The 16,108-nt window shown below is 53.4% G+C and overlaps 1 protein-coding gene across 7 annotated transcripts in view; it reads right to left on the bottom strand.

Moving 5' to 3' along the window:
* The window catches only part of PLEKHA6 (pleckstrin homology domain containing A6), a 136,317-nt gene that overhangs the window by 5,059 nt on the left and 115,150 nt on the right, over positions 1–16,108 (bottom strand). For 4 of the 7 annotated variants that reach the window (XM_007166154.3, XM_007166153.3, XM_057531296.1 and 1 more), the window contains 14 exons: positions 13,306–13,386; positions 12,325–12,393; positions 11,015–11,095; positions 10,578–10,727; positions 9,671–9,766; positions 8,178–8,289; positions 7,468–7,607; positions 6,375–6,524; positions 4,944–5,073; positions 4,638–4,744; positions 3,567–3,743; positions 2,372–2,539; positions 2,161–2,294; positions 1,494–1,639 (listed from right to left, as the gene is read on the bottom strand). In XM_007166154.3, coding sequence (XP_007166216.1) covers positions 1,494–1,639; positions 2,161–2,294; positions 2,372–2,539; positions 3,567–3,743; positions 4,638–4,744; positions 4,944–5,073; positions 6,375–6,524; positions 7,468–7,607; positions 8,178–8,289; positions 9,671–9,766; positions 10,578–10,727; positions 11,015–11,095; positions 12,325–12,393; positions 13,306–13,386 — 1,741 coding nt within the window. The remainder of the gene's footprint in view (positions 1–1,493; positions 1,640–2,160; positions 2,295–2,371; positions 2,540–3,566; positions 3,744–4,637; positions 4,745–4,943; positions 5,074–6,374; positions 6,525–7,467; positions 7,608–8,177; positions 8,290–9,670; positions 9,767–10,577; positions 10,728–11,014; positions 11,096–12,324; positions 12,394–13,305; positions 13,387–16,108) is intronic. The other 3 variants (XM_007166158.3, XM_007166164.3, XM_028167717.2) reach the window with 3 other exon arrangements.

Below are 16,108 nucleotides of genomic sequence, written 5' to 3' on the forward strand. Positions count from 1 at the left end.
CTTTGGAAGCTTCGAGGGCGAGGGCGGTTGACAGAAACCTCCTTGTAGCCAAACTGGTTCTGCTGCTTTCTGGTTCTGGCTGCAAGATGGGGCTCTCTGAAGCCCATCCCTTCTCTTGCCCTCAACTTCTGACCAACTGAAAGCCTGTTTCTGAAGTATCTCCAAGGGCTTTCCCTGGCCACCCATTCTAATGTCCATTTATATGCCAACTGCTAGTAGGTTCTTCCTTAACGCTTACTTAAATCCCCTTTGCTGTAGCCTAAAACCCTCTGGTTTCTGAAAATATCCATATTTAAAATAGCTAGAAAACCCACAAAACATTTCTCTTTCTACTTTAGCTATTGCTATTTCAACTAATACTACCACCAGCACCAGCACTACCTCTACTACAGCCGGCTAGCATTTATTGAGCAGTTACTGGGTGACAGACACGGTGCTAGGTGCTTAGCACACCTTGTTTCCATCCTCACACCACCAGACAGGTATTTTTATTTGAATTTTACAGATGAGGAAATGGAGCCTCAAAGAGCAAAAACTGAAACCCTCCGAGTCACCAACACGAAACGCCATTCCTTCCTCTGTGCGTCCAGCCACGATTCTAATCTGACACTTGCCCAGGCTACCATAACTCTGGCCGGCACAACCTGTCTCTGCCCCCTCAACCAAAGTCATCACAAGCCTGGCATCCATCCAGGGCATTCGTCTGGACTGGTCTTCAGAACCCTCCCTCTCTCTCTCCCTCCTAAGCACCTTTCGTGTTCAGGAGGAGGGAATATTGTCTCCCATGCTTAATTACTTAACCACTGTCCTTCCTCCACCTCAAAGCCTCCCATTCATAGGGTCTCTTCTATTCTTCCCAATTACATTCTCCTCTATTCCGGGGTGCTTCTCCTCAAGCTGAGGGGAAGTGAATCCTATTGGCTGCAACCCCATAGTGTCCACTAAGACCCACTAGCCTTTGTATCAGTGTGAAGTCAGTTCCTTGTACTCATCTTTTCTTAGCAGAAAAGTGGGTTTGGGTCAGTAGCCAAGGCGGTGACTGTATTGGCTGCTTGTACCATCTTCCCTTTTCATTCCTGCTGTTTGCATGCAGCACGAATGGGAAGTCAGAGTATACCCTGGAATACCTGGCCCTCACTCCACCACTGGTACACACTTGCATCTTTTCCAATCAAGCTCAGTTATCGCCTCTTCTCTGGGCCTTTCCTGGACCTGCTCAGGTAGAATGGCTCCCTGCGCTCCCCGCATGGCCTCTGGCCATTCCTCTATCCAGCAGCTAGGCGGGTCATCCTGGCTCTGAGCTCCCAGATGTCGGCAACTCTGGCCCCTTTGCACCCCCTGAGACTAGCACAGCCCCTGGCGCTCAATAAGTGCTCATTCTGACCTCAAGGAACATCTCCCTGTTCTGTCCCTGGCCCCCTGCCGCACTGGACTACCTCCCCTATGCCTGGTCAGCCGGTCTCCCTGGCGGAGCGAGGCCCAGCCCCTCTCACCAGACAGCATGCGGCCCCTGCGGGAGGCCTCGGTCGCCAGGGCACAGGAGATTTCAATCCGCTTCTCCTGCTCCTGCAGCTGGCTCTCTGAGTCCTGGGGCACGTCCACAAGGTCCCCCTCGCCGATGGGCACCACGTTCTGCATACTAAAGAGGCACAGACACACAGAAATGGAGGGCGGGACAGGATGGTCCGACTGGCTTGGGGGCCTGCAGATTGAGGTTGGCAGGGATCCAGGGGCCTGTGAATGTGCAGGCTCCGGTTCCCAGCAAGCCTGTCTCCTGGGGTGAGTGGGACCCTAGCAAAATGCGTGTTGGGACCCCTACCTGCACCATTTAGAAATGAATTAGAAGGGTCAAGTGAACATTTAGGGCAGGCTTGACAGGGAAAAGAAGTCACCAGAGAGCAACCCATCAGTTTGTCTTGATGACAGCACGTGCACGAGCCCAGTAAGTCTTCTTGGCACCGATGGCAGCGTCACCAACCCTGCCATGTGCCTGGGCCCGGTCCGCTGCCTGGAACCACTGCTTCCATTTGCTCTCTGCTGGGGAGGCTCGGGAACCCCAACCGCATGAGTCCGGACACTGGATTCCGTGGCACTAGTGCCCCAGGTGCCCCAGGAGCCAGGGTGGGTAGAGGAAGTGGAGGTTCACCGAAGGCCTGTTACCTGGACTTGGCAATGAGCGTCTTGATCCTCTCCACCTTCCTCTGCTTCTCCTTCAACTCCTCTGGGCTCAGGGGAGTGTCAGGCTCCAGGTCAATGTACCGCTCAGGGATGAGGACTTTGTCTGGGGTGGAGAGCTGTGGAGGGGCCGAGGTCACCGCCTCTATCCCTTCCTGGGGCTGCCCCCGCCCGGCCCCTCTTGGACTCTGCTCACCTCCTTACTGATGTCCACATCATAGTGCTGGGGCTCCAGCTCCATCTTGCGGAGCCGGGCAATCTCCTCCCGTGGTGTCTCGTAGGCCTGCCCACCAGGCTCCTCTGCCCGCAGAGCTGCCTCCAGGTTGCAGATGTCCACCTCGTGGATGCTGCGGTGACGGCGCACCTAGGCGGCAGCACCGTCGTGACCACGCAGGGCCTCTGTCCCACTGCCAGCAGCACCTCCACTGCTACCCACGCCTCCACGCAGCCCTAACGATGCCCGTGTCCTCACTGTCCCTGCCTAGCGTGCCTGACCTGGCCACCCCCCACTGCTGAGCTATCCTTCTTCCATGCTGCTGTCCAAAGCCTGCTCACCTGCAAGGGCCCCAAGGTGAAATCTCATCACTGTCTTCTGCCCCCATGCTGCTGTACCTGTGTTCACATCCTGGGCCATATATAATATTTTGGGCAACTGAATCAGTGTGTCTTATATTGATCTCTAATTTTTTCATATGTTAGAAGTTCTAGTCCACCAATTAGAATGTAAAGTGTTTGAGGGCAGGACTCATGGGCCATAATTTTTCTTGTATTTCTGAAATTTAATGGAAAGAAAAATTAGGCCAATAGTTTGGGCTACTCCTAGCTCTGCACTTAATAGCTGTGTGGCCCAGAGATCCCTTAATTTCTCATGACTTTGTTTCCCTATCTCTAAAACGGGGGTAATACTTTCTAATCCAGCATCCTTGAAATGACTAAATGAAATAACATGAAAGGGACTGTGACTTGTTTTGTGCCATGTGATGGTGAGCTATGCTGATTACCTTCAGTAACCCCCAGCCCAATGTTAAGCACATAGGAAATGCTCTAGAAACAAGTGATGGCTACTTCTAGGTTACAGATTTTGTACTATCCTCTGTTAACTGAATTTTGTATAATTCATTTCAGCCAAAATAATCAAGGCATTCCTTTTTGTGAGTTATTTTTCTTTAAACACAAAAAAAGGAAACACTTGTTGTAGTATCTCTTCTGCCCAGTGGGGGACAAGCGTCCCCCCAGGTCTCCCAGGCGCCCAGCTTGGGTCCTTCCTGGTCTCTCCCTGACTAAGACCTCCTCCCTCCCTGCAACCCCTCCAGGCCAGGCTGGTGGGGACCTGGGCATGGGCAGTGTTGGCAGATGCCAGGCCATGCCTGTGGGGGCTGGGAGGACGTTACCACTTTGTAGGCAGGCCGGGCACTGGGGTCGGGGGCCGGGCTGGCCGGGAGCTGCAGGCTCCTCCGCTTATCCTTCATAGAGCCGCTCTGGTGCCGCCGCATGCGGTCAATCTGCTCCTCCACGCTCATCTTGACCTTGCCCTCACCAGGGAACACAGCACTCTTGGGGCGCTCCTGCTGTAGTGGGAGAACGGGGCTCTGACTGGTGCCTCACCCCCCCACCCAGATTTTTCATCTGCCCTAATCCCTTAAAATTTCCCTTCTCTGGGAAGCCTGCCTGTAATGGGTTGAAGAGTGGACCCCAAAAGATATTCCAAGTCCTAACCACAGTACCTGTGAATGTGACCTTATTTGGAAATAGGGTCTTTGCAGATGTAATCAAGTTAAGGAGCTCAAGATGAGATCATCTCCAATTAGGGTGAGCCCTAAATCGAATAATGGGTGTCCTTATAAGAAACAGAAAAAAAGAAGACACATAGAGTAGAAGGTGATGTGAAGGTGGAGACAGCAGTTGGTGGTGGTGGTGGGGGGCTGCGTCTACAAGCCAAAGATTGCCAGCAACAGCCAGAGCCAGGAGCATGGAATGGAGGCTCCCTCAAGCCTCCAGAAGGAACCAACCCTGCGGACACCTTGATTCTGGACTGCTGGCCTCTCCAACGGTGAGGGAATAAGCTTCTATTGTCTTAAGTCACCAAGTTTGTGGTGTTTTGTTAACTTCCTAGCAACCCCAGGAAACTAACACGGTGCCTCTGGTCAGCACATTTGACTCTGACCACTGACTTTTGCATTTGTATTTCATCACTGGCACATTACAATAATTTTGTTAAATATTCTTATATTATATATATTATATATTATATTCTTATATCTTTATTATGCATAGCTTCCTTGTCCCGTGACATCTCCCTGAAGGAGAACTCCTCCGCTTGCCTTCTTCCTTCTTGTCCTACCTTCCTCCTCTAGCCCTGGGTTTCTTGAACAGTGACAGATAGGTGGACACACGGAGGCCCCTGGGCTCCCAGCCCAGCTCAGGCCTGCACAAGCTCTCGGGGCCTGCGGGCGTGCACTCACCCGGGAGGAGAGTCCATTGGTGAGCCCACTGGCACTCCTCCTCACCACCCTTGATGGGGTCACTTCTTCATCAGTGGGTGACTTTGTCCGAGGGGGCACAATGCCAACTGCAGGGAGACACAGTAGCCAGTGGGTCCCATAAAAAGGGACACAGGGTAGCCTGCTTCTCAGAGAGGCTCAGTCCCGCCCTCCATGGAGGTGAGAGGCCCAGGTGGGGAAGCACCTCCTTGGATGTAAGCGAGCACCTCTCTGGGCTCTTCTCTGACCCTTAGCCTCACTTCCAGGGGAGGATGGAACAGGAAGTACCTTTGTTGAGAGCTGCCTGCTTCTCTGCTTCCACCTCTTGCCTGGTGGGCACAAGGCCGATGTCTCTAGTGGTGTCCAGGGGTGATGTCTGGTGGGGGTCTTTCTTGCTTTGCTCATAGCTTGCCTTGGGCTAGGGAGAAGGGATAAGAAGATGGATGGATGGTGCTAGAGTGACCACTGAGAATTTGGTCCCTGGTAGTGTTTCTTTGTTTTGCAGTGGTGGGAGTGCAAACCTTTGAAAAAACATGGGGCAGGGAAACTGTGTGTGCCAGCTGGGAAGTGGGCAAGGATGCACTGGAGCCTCCCACCCATGCCACCTTAAGACTGGCCAATGTGTGGTCCTCTTGGGGAATGAGGGCTCAGGGCCTCCAAGAGGGCCTCCGTTGAGGCCCATCAGAGAGATCCCTCAGCCCAACCAGTCCTCCTGGCAAACACGAAAAGCACAGACTTGCTGTGAGCCTGAGGAGGAATGGTTGGAGGAGGGGGCTACAAGGCCAAGGATACCTGTGGATTCTGTTGGGATCCCACCCAAGACTTGAGCAAAAGAACAAGATGAGCTTTGTGGGAAGGAAAAGGGCATTTAGGTGGTGGCCTCACAGAATCATGTGACTAGAAAGGACCTCAGACATCATCTGAGCCATCCCCTCCCAAGGGGATGAAGAATCTAAGTCTCAGTGAGGGGAGTACAGAGAGACTAGACCAGAGGTCAGAAACTCCAGCTCTGGCCCAACTACAGAGCATGGGTAAGTCCTACCACCTTTCTTTGTCCGTAAAACCAAGGCAATGATACCTGCTCTGCCCACCTCACTAGGCAGACCCTCAAGGGCTGTGCATATTACCAGTAAGTAGCTGAGCCTATTTTAGGAGTCTTTCTACTCACCATGCAACCTCTTCCAAGCCTAACTGCATATTTCTCCTGGATCTTGGCTAGGGATCCAGGTGAGAGAAGGAGCCAGAACAGGGGAGAAAAGGGTCTGTATCCTTACACTTCAGGGGCTGATGAGACTCAGAGGACATAGACAAGGCAGAGACACAGGCAAGGGGAGAGGGAGAGCATGGGAGGATTGGGGTCTGAGGTGGACAATGGCAGGAAGGGACTGGAATGGCACCAGTGGGGGGTGGGGGGGTGTCACTGGATTTCCATCATCTGGTCATGCTGGTAGGGAGGGGGGCATAACCACCACCTACAGCCATGGGCTGCCATGGGGTAGGGCAGCAACTCATTTTTTCATTGTCCACAGGAAGCAAAACGGGGAAACAGGACCAGTATGAGGATCTCAACCATCCCTTTGCTTATCCCAGAGTCTGACAGAGGGCCAGTAGAAGCTGAGCTGTGGGAAAATTAATACTGGAAAGGGGACAATGACTTGGTCTCCTGCCGGGCCCCGTTCCCTCCGTCCCTGCCCTCCAGGACCCAAGGGTGTTGGGTACCTGACCCCTGGCTGTCTCGCCACTGCGATGCCAGGAAGGGGAGTTGGGGTATGGCCAGAGGCGGCTCTCACTAGGGAGTGGAGGCACAGTGGGAGGAGACTCCAAGGGGACGTAGGCTTTGGGGAGGGGAGGCCGCGGGGGGCCAGGCTCCTGAGGCAGAGAGAAGTCAGAGCATTAGGAGGAACAAGAGCAGCCACTGTGAGAGCAGAAGAAAAGAGCATTAGCAGAGGCAGACGACAACATTGCTGGAGCCTGGGGCGGGGCCCTGGACCACCAAACTCCCGCCCATCACCTGGATGGAGTGCCACCTCCAGAGCTAACCCTGCCTGGCCTACAAGGCCCTCCTCTGCTGAGCCCCCACCTGTGCACTGGTCCCCCATTTTCTCTGAAGCTCTCTCCTCATTGTCTCCCTATCACATCGGGCACACCCCTCCCCTGTACCTTTGCTTCTGCCAGCTCTCCAGCCTGTAATGCCTTTCCCTTGTTCCTCTACCTGTCCCAATGCTTCATGGCCCAGTTTAAGTTCCACCCTCTCTTTGGAACATCAGAACATTTACAATCTGAACCACGTGGCTCAGTATTGAGACATATACCACCACGTTCCAGAGGAGGGTTATTCACTGTGAATGGGTCTTGGTCCCCATTGGACGCTGGGTGGGGTGAAGGCCCTCAGGCATCTTTCTGAGAGGGTCTCATACCATCCCTTGCCCAGAGTAGAGCCTCAGAAAACACTTGCTGATTGACTGACTAGGCAAATGCCCCCCACACCAACCCTCAGCCCTCTCACCCGCAGAACAATCCTAGATTTAAATTCCTATTAAGTGTTTGGTGTCTCTGCTAACCATCCTGGTGCTCAAGAAGACTTCCCTGAAAGGCAACTAAAGATGACAGTTGGAGATGAGAACAAGTAAAGGAGAAGTCTGGAGGGAGGGTCACCAAACTGGGTGTGAGAATGACTATCTTAGACAGAGATGAAGCACTAGGACTGCAGGCCTCTGGGGAAGAGATGGGCACAGAATTGGTACAATTTCAGGCAAAGGAGGACCTAGTCCTCCCTCCCCCACCCACCTTCTTCTCTGTGATCTCAGCTTACCTCATTGGACCCGGGCTTAGTGGGGGACCCCTGAGAGCCAGACACCAATGAAAAAGGGCTCAGGGGGCTGGTGAGGCTGGTGGAGCTGAGAGGGCTGGCGGGGCTGTTGGAGCTGTAGGTGCCTGAGGGGCCAAGTCCTCCTTTGGGGAAACAGAAGAGGAGAGAGATGAGGGAAGGGGTAGGGGTGTGGCCTGGAGTGTGGCTGGGCTCTGTAGGTGGAGAAGGCAGGGGAGGATTTAGGGTCTCAGGGCCACCTGGGCCTGCTGAAGGGACTTATAACGGGCTGGCTCACAGGCTGGCTGTTGAGAGGCGAGCTGGGCAGGAAAAGACAATGGATGGAAATGACACCACTACCTCAAAGGTGTCACAGAAAGCCAGCCCAAGGTCCCTGGGCTGAAGGAAGACATTAAGGTAATGGTCTCAGATCACCAATGGGCCCATGGGCTTAGGGGCTGGGAAGGTGCAGGTGCTCTGTGACCTGTTCTGGGGAGGAATCTAGAGTATCAGGGCAACAGCATCTCTGATTGGTACATCTGGTCTATTCTGGGAGGGGGGAAATTTCTGGAGCCCTGAGAAGGCCCTGACTGGCTCTGAGCACAGTGTGAGGGCCTGGAGAGGTATGAGTTGGCAGGTGTGGGATGGAGACCAGAGACACTGGAGGTTTTTCTGGTGAGGCCAGGAGCCAGGAGGCCGGTGGAGAGAGCGCCTACCTCTGTGCTTGGCTGTGTCTGTGCCCCGGGATGGGTTATTCTTCCTCAGCCCCTCCATCACATCCTGGATCCTCCAGATCTCCTTCTGGATTTGTCGGTTGAGCACCTCATTCTGAAACAGCCAGAGAGCAGGTCAAAGGAAGTGGCTACCAAGGAGTGTCCCGGCGGGAGCTTTCACGCGCTAATGTACACACACACATTTCTCTAGCACACTCATCTTTCTCACGGGCAGTTTTTGCCTCTTCGGCTTCCGGAATTGCGGGAGGAGAGGGCTCTGCTGTCACAGCAAAGAGCACTTTTAGGTGAACATGTGGCCTCAGAACGAAGAGAGTGAGAACCTGTCCCTCTGATTCCGCCCCCCACCCAGGGGAGCTCAGGGTGGTCTTGGAGTGAACGCCCCTCTAGGTGGACACTTGATGGTGGCCTGTTTTCCAGGGGCAAGAGCTTCTGGTTTACTGTCTTGTTTCACATACTGTGGGACTGTTTGATACGCATGAATTCTACTCAATTACAGTGCCCACTCTTTGAAAAATAATAGCTACCTTTTATTTAACATGCCACGCCCCGCTGCCCCCCACCCCACCCTGCCCGCCTATACCAGGCACTGTGCTGAGTGCTTTGCACACATGAACTCACTGCGGCTGCACAACACCTCTACGAGGCAAGGACAGCAGTTGTCTCCACTTCAGAGGCGAAGAGGCTCACGCCCAAGACCATCTGTTAGTAAGCAGTGTGGCCACCATCTGAATCTGGTCTCAAGAGCTGGTGCTCCTGACCATGATGCTATCTTACCTCCCAAAATGTTTGCGTTGAAAGTGAGGCTTGCCCACAGAACATGGTGGCATTTGGGGCCTGTGGCCCAGAGGCCCCTAACCTCACCCACCTAACAAGCTGCAAGGTTGGGTGGTTAAGTTTTGTTACCAGGAGGGAAACAGGAGGAAAATGGGGGAAACCAGGGTGTTAACTGCATCAGAGAGACAGGACTTGCAAAGCGAGCTAGAGAAGGGGCAGAGCCTGGGAAGAGAAAAGACAGAGGAAGGAAAAGAAGACGAATGCCCCAGGGATGTCCATCCTCCTGCCTCCAAGCAGAGTGTTTTTGACCCATCCCAGAAAGAAAGGCCTCTTTCCCGCCTAAAAATTCCCTGGTGGATGGCTCCCACACTGAGTACTCTTCCGATGTCATGAGAAAGATTTGTATTTATCATGATCTTGTTTACATTCATATATCTGTTAAAGTCTCCCATGCTTCAACTTTTCTTCTTCCCCCATGATTTGATGGAACTAAAGAACGATCCCACATTATCTTCACCCTGAAACTCAGAGTCTGTTTTAAGAGGCCCTGAACCTTGCCTTTCATCTCAGGACCAACTCCTGGTCATAAGTCTCTGAAATTTCTAAAGCAAGAAAGGAAGCCAGCGTGGTCTCTTTTGGCCAAAATGACAAAGGAGGGCCTGAAGCACACAGCAGCCCCGCCTGCCTGTGGGCCTCTTCACCTGAAGGTCCAAGCTGAGCTGCTCCCAGAGCTCGTCGTGCAGGGCAGAGACCTCTGCCTCCAGGCCCTCGTACTCCATGGTGCTGTTCGCCAGGGCCTGCAAGGGGAGGGCTTACTGAGAAGCTGCGATTGCCAAACCTCCCCTCCTCGTCCTGCCTCAGGGCCTGGGGCCCGGGTACCTGGGGTCCGGCAGATCAGGGAGGAGGATGCAGAGGGACCGGAGAGGGCACAGGGCTGAGACATTTTGATGACAGCCAAACACTGGCCTTTTAGGAGGTGCAACAGCCCAGCCTACTGCATGCCCAAACAGAGGGAAAACGGAATCCTCTGGATGGCAGGCAGGCCAAAAGGGGCTAATCTCACTCTCACACCCCTCCTGTTCTCCCCAGATTGGGTGATAGAGTAGAGGGCAAAAAGGAAAGAGCTGGAGGTGCCTGTTCTCTGGAGGTTAGAGACCTTCCTCCCTCTGGGCCACAATTTCCTGGGGCTTTTGCTGCTGCTCTCTGTGTCAGAGGGTCTGCCCTGTGTCTACTGGGAAGTAACCAGGGTGGCATGTTGCCGGTATCCTGGTTCTCCAGGGGAGAGGAAAAGGTGGGCAGCAAAGCTGTTAGAGCAGCCAAGGAAATAAGTGGCCCTCAACTTCACTTTGTGCTCAACGAATCCTGGTGCAGATGTGGCTTGTGGGAAACAAGCCAGTCTCCCTGGTGGAGACTCAATGGGATGAGCAGGCCGGCACACTTGCTGCCTCTTTGTAAGGCAGTGTTAAGGTCTTTGTTTATGCCCCTCGCAGACAGCACCCTGCTCCTGCCGTCAGAGGAGAACAGGAATTAGAGGAGCACGGGCTGGGAGGTGGCTCCCCTGCCCAGGCGCTGAGCGGGGTGGGAGCACACACCCAGCTCCCACGTTACCGTGGTTGCCTGAGACAGCTCCACCCGGGTGTTGATGAGCTGGTTCTGCAGCGACTCCTTCTTGTGCAGCAGCTTCTCCGGGTAGGCAGGCTGGCTTCCAAACATCTCCAGCTCCTGATGGGTCCCCATCAAGGCACTTTCCAGGCTCTCCTGAAGAAAGGCAGGGGAATGGCTGTGAGCAGCCTTGATATCTCCTCTCCCGGGCTTTCAGCAGCAAGAGGCCTGAGCCCTAGGGGTTCAACCAGGCAGCTTAGTGGAGGTTTCCCTCCCACTGGCTAAGGTCCCTAGAAGAGCTTCAGCAGGTCTGATTAAGGGCAGGACAGAAGTTTAAGGAGGGGCAAAGCTTCATCAGCTCGGTCAGGATGGAGATAGCAACCCACACCTTCTCTGGGCCAGCCCCCCATCTGCCCCACTCAGGGCCACCCCACGGCTCTCACCTTCTCAGCTCGGAGCTGCTGCACCAGCCGTTCCTGCTCCCTCACCACCTTGTTCTGCTCACACAACTTGCCCAGCAGCTTCTGGGGTCCCCAAGGGGGAAGGGAGGGAGAAAGAAGGGAGTGAAGGACACAGTTTGATGGGGACCTGGGAACTGGGTTGGCAGGGCCTGGCCTCTGGATACCACCTCCTCTCCCCTGCCAAGGAACCCTGGGCCTTCACCTTGACCTTGGAGGCTCCTGGGAACGGGAAGATGGTCTTCACCTTGGGGGACTCTCCAAAGACCCATTGGGAGGGGAGACAAATTTATTCTCTGAGGAAGCGAGTCAGCTTGAGAGGGGAGAGGGCTGAGAGCCAAATGTTAAGCTTCTGCACTCCCATCCTCTTGGGGTTCCAATTCACAAGGGGTTGAGGAGATAACACGGCCTTGCCTCCTAGGCCTCCAGGTGTGTATGAATTAGAGGCGTAGGCTGGTTTCTGAACAACAGTCTTAGCAAAACCGCTGAACAATGTAAACTGGTTCCCTAGTCCCACAGGACCCTGATCTCCCCTCCTCCTTCCAGAGTCTCAGGATGGCTGATGGCTCCCTCTGAGGTCTGGTCCTTGCCTGTACAGAGCGTCTCCCCTGCCTGTTGGGCAGATCTGTTACCCAGGCAAGGCAGGTTAGGCCAAACTTGTCTTCTGGGAAGACCTGTGCTTTCCTGCGTCCACACCTTTATCCACGCTACTCCTCAAATACCCCCTTGGCTATTTCTAGTGGGCCAAATCTTGTCCTCTGGGCCCTTTACTTCAAGGCCCAGCTCACGTGCCACCTGTTTTGTCCCCGGCCTCCACCAGCCCACGTGGTCCCCCTGCCCCGCACTCCTGCAGACCCTGTTACAGTCCGCTCAGCATATGAATCCTGTGCTGCCACCTGCTGCTACCTGGGCCTCCCACTGCCCAGAAGCTCCCTGAGGGTGGAGCCAGGCCTCGTTCTTCTTTCCAGGCACCTGGGGACTACATGCTCTACCTCCTAACAAAGTCTGTGCTAATGAAATAAGCACATGCTACCGCTGTAGATAAGAGGGCCTCGAACTCAGTGGAGAAACACACACAGCCATGGTGGGAGGTAGGGGTGAGTGGTAAGAACGAGAGGAGGCTCAGGCAGAATGTTGTCTTTGCGGTGAGAGAGGACAGGAATCAAATGTATGAAGGGCCACAGAAGATGAGAGATGGACGGAGGAAAAGCCCCCACGGAGGAGAGTGAGGATGAGGAGGGCAGTGGGGGGGGGGGAGCTGGAGTGGACAGAGGGAGCGGGCGAGCTGCTCTTACATCTGTGTCTTGCTCGTTTAGCTTGTAGGTGTGGAGGCTGTCCCGGAACACTTCTGGGTATGGAGGGACCTGCAGGAACAGGAGGCCGGTTACCACAGCAGAGGACAGCCAGGGCCGGGCACGTAGGGACGGGAGAGCTGACGATCCTGCCTCACTCCTGCCACCGACCACAGTTCCATCACCTCAGGTAGCATCTGTTCTGGGGACCTGGGCTGAGCTAGTGCTCTGCCCCCTGGCAGGAAAGCATGGGACAGCCCGGCCTAAGCTCCGTCCCAACTCTCCTGGGCTGATTCTGGAGGTAGAGATGCTGCTCACTCGTGCTCTGTATCTCCTCTCCTCTAAGGTCTAGAATCTACTGCCAAGAGGGACTCCAGGGCTGTGTAGCTCCCAAATGGCTTATTGGTAACAACCATGAGAACAGCAGTTAAGTCTTGGCTGTTTTTGATAAGGATTAGACCTGGGAGAACAGAATGAGCATTGGAAGAATTTGAGAACGACCACCCTACTAGATTGAACGCCAGCCCCAGGGCTTGCGCTTAAACCAGAAGCGGCTCTCAGTCCAGCAAAGGCGCCTGCCCTTGGTGACACATACAGCAACCATAGCACATTCTACACAGCTCTGTCACTGGATGGTTCCATATCACACCCCTCATGCCCTTCACCCCAACAACTGTTAAGAAGGTACCAAACATGAAAGAGAAGTCCTGAACGTTAAAAAGCAGCTTTGCGATCCCTGGCATGGCATGAGATGTCAGTGCTGCCTATTTTGATGGTCTGGGAAATGGGCCTGGGTTCACCCATGAGCATGAAGAATGGAGGAGACACAGTGAAAATAAAGGAGGGAGGCCAGGCTGAGCCTGGGAGATGAGGCCTGGCAGGTGAGCAGGCGGAGTGGACTCATCCCTGATGGGTGGACCGACCATGCACAAGCAGCTGAAAAATGGTGTTGACGGGGACCATGCTGCCAGGCAGAGGTCTTACTTGCATGAAGAGTTGGGCCCTGGGGGAGGAGTTCTCCACCATGCGGTTCACCATACTGATGAGAGTCTCACTCTCACTCATCTGCAGCAGAGGAAGGAACAGACGATTCAAACTCAGACCCACAGAGAGACGTCTCCCCACGCCCGCCTGTGCTTGCTTTCCAGGAAACAGGAAAGGACAGCTCCTTCTGAGGCCTCCAGCATCCTCTGCCTGGCCTTGCCCATCACTCACCCTTTGTGAACTCCGTCTCAGGACCCGCACTGAAGTTGCCCTTGAGGAAAGCCCACAGAAGGGAGCTGGGAGGCCACTGTGCCCTCGCTTGTGGCTCTGAAGAGGCCCCAGCTCAGTGACACCTCCCCAGGGCGCCTGAGTGTGGTGGGTCTCATCCCATTGGACCAGCTCTCATTTCTCACACTGGTTTGGTCAAAGACCACACAGGCAGTTGGAAAGTCCGATCTCCCAAAATCTGAACTAAATGAAACCACTTTAAAGAAAATGTGACCTGCTCTTTGAATGGGCCGTCACATTGGGAAGGCACACGTCTCTCTCCCCAAACCCTGCCCACCTCTGCTCTAGAGTACAAAGGATTGCTAAACACGGTTTCCAGAGCTGGGCTGGTAGCATCCATGCCAATCTGGGATGGCGCCAGGGAGCAAACAAGGAGGCCAAAGCACGTAAGCCACGTTAAAGGGACACCAGAGATTGGAACACGGCTCTCCCAACACGTTATCCTTATGCTTCAAGGATCATCAGGAACATGGAGGGGGAAAGACTATTTGCCAGATGAAAAAGAAAGGGAGAGAGGAAGGGTGAGGGAGAGGGACAGGGAGGGAGGGAGGACGAGCCAACCAAATCAACCAGGAATGCCATCATTTCCCCCACTGGTTCCAGTGTGATAGCATCAAATGTAAACATATTAGGGAGTGTCCTTGGCTATGTCCCTTTAACTCAATTGATCTCCAGGAGAAGGCAGCAGAAGACAGAGAGGAGTTGTGCAGGAAAAGCTTCTTGGGGAGGGGCAGTGAGTAAGGGAAGGGACGCAGCCACCTTAGGGCAGATCTTCTCAGGTCACGGTTCAGGGAACCCCCACGTTTTCTGCCCTTGTCTTCCCAATCTTTGCTGGACCCACACATATTTCCCTCTTGCCCTGTGTAGACGGCAGCCCCAAAGCAGCCTTGCTTCTGCGCGCTGTAGACAGGGCGAGGGGCACCCCTCCAACCCCATTCACAGGCTCTAGAGCATTTTAAAAGGCTTTCCTAGGATCTGATTCTGCTACTTCTTTAGCCCAGTTGGGAATTTTTTCTATGATATAAAGTGTGATTTAAAAGGCTTTTAAAAGAGCAATTGTAATATGAGGTTGAGTCTTTGCAAAATGGTTAAAAGTCAACAGGACATCAACCGCATTTTCTGTAAGGATCTGAACTCAAGTCAGCCCTTATCTTCTTAGAGGCTGTGCACGTGCATGTGCATGTGTGTGTGTGTGTGTGTGAATGAGATTGTGTTTGTTGTGTACGGGGTGTGCCAGTGTGGTGTATGTGTGATTGTATGTGGTATGTGTATGTTTATGTTTGCTGCCTGTGTGTCATACCTGTGTCCCGTGTGTGGTGTTTATGTGCATGTGAGTAGGACAAGGCAGATCTACCAACACATCAGGCTTTGAGAGGGCAAGGGAGGCCCAGGCTCTTCTTGGTCACCCACAGACCTCATTCCTTCCCCAACCAGTAGATCTAAAACAATAAAGGAAGTGGGGGTCTTCTCACCCTGGCCTGCTCCCACACATGCTGTGGCTTTCAGGATCGTTCAGCCCATGTGGGCCTTGCCTCTAGGAGGATTCCTGTGTGTCACCTTCTGTCTCTCCAAAATGTTGGAGAAATTTTGTGAGAAAACACCTAACCCAGTACCTTATATATAGCACTGGGGTCAAGGATGGTCAATTAATATTTTTGAGTTTTGGAAGAAAAAGAACAATAAAATAATCATAGTAGCAATCACTAGCCCTCATCAATGCCTGCCAAAGTGCTCTCATATACATTCTCACTTGACTCTCCCAATAACTCTGTGAGGCAGAAAGGGCAGGTCCTACAATGTCTGTCTCATGATTGAGAAAACAAAGACCCAGAGAGACCAAGGTTTAAAAAAAAAATCCCTGTAAATGGCACAGCTGGAACTAGAGTGCCGTGTCTGACTACGCTCTGGACTCTTCTTATCATACAAGACTGCCTTTTAAGAGTATTATCATTTATCTAGGAAGAGGTCCTCTGAAAGGTTATTTCTGAAGCCCCCAGCCCCTCTGTGAGGGCAGAAGCCCCCAGGAAGGGGCCCTGCCATCTGCACTGAATGCTTGGAAAGTCAGCGGTGTGGATGTGCTGCGGGGAGGAAGGCCTGCCGGGAGTCATCCCCGCATAGACTAGAATGCTTATGGTGTCAACACCACATGCTCCTTCTGGGACTAAAATGCAATGTTCTTGAGGGCCAGGAGCCATCACTGCTGATTAAAATGTGTATATCATGCTTCCCAGTACCCAAGGGCTCCCATGAGGACGAGCTCACTGAGACACCGAGACCGTGTGAGATGACGGTCACATGGCTCGCGACTAGAACCACCAGCAGTTGCAGCCATGTCCTCTGATATCAAGTTTATGGTTAAGAGCACAAAAGCATCCTGATGAGGTTCAACCCCAGCTTCTTCACATGTTAGATGTTTCCTCAGCTGTAAACTGAGTCAAAAGCTCAGTCATATCCAAGCTCTGTTGTTCACTGGTTGTGTGTCCTTGGAATGTTATTTGATCTCTCTGGGCTTTAG

The sequence above is a fragment of the Balaenoptera acutorostrata genome, chromosome 1 (assembly GCF_949987535.1).
Source record: "Balaenoptera acutorostrata chromosome 1, mBalAcu1.1, whole genome shotgun sequence".
Classification (NCBI taxonomy): Eukaryota; Metazoa; Chordata; class Mammalia; order Artiodactyla; family Balaenopteridae; genus Balaenoptera; species Balaenoptera acutorostrata.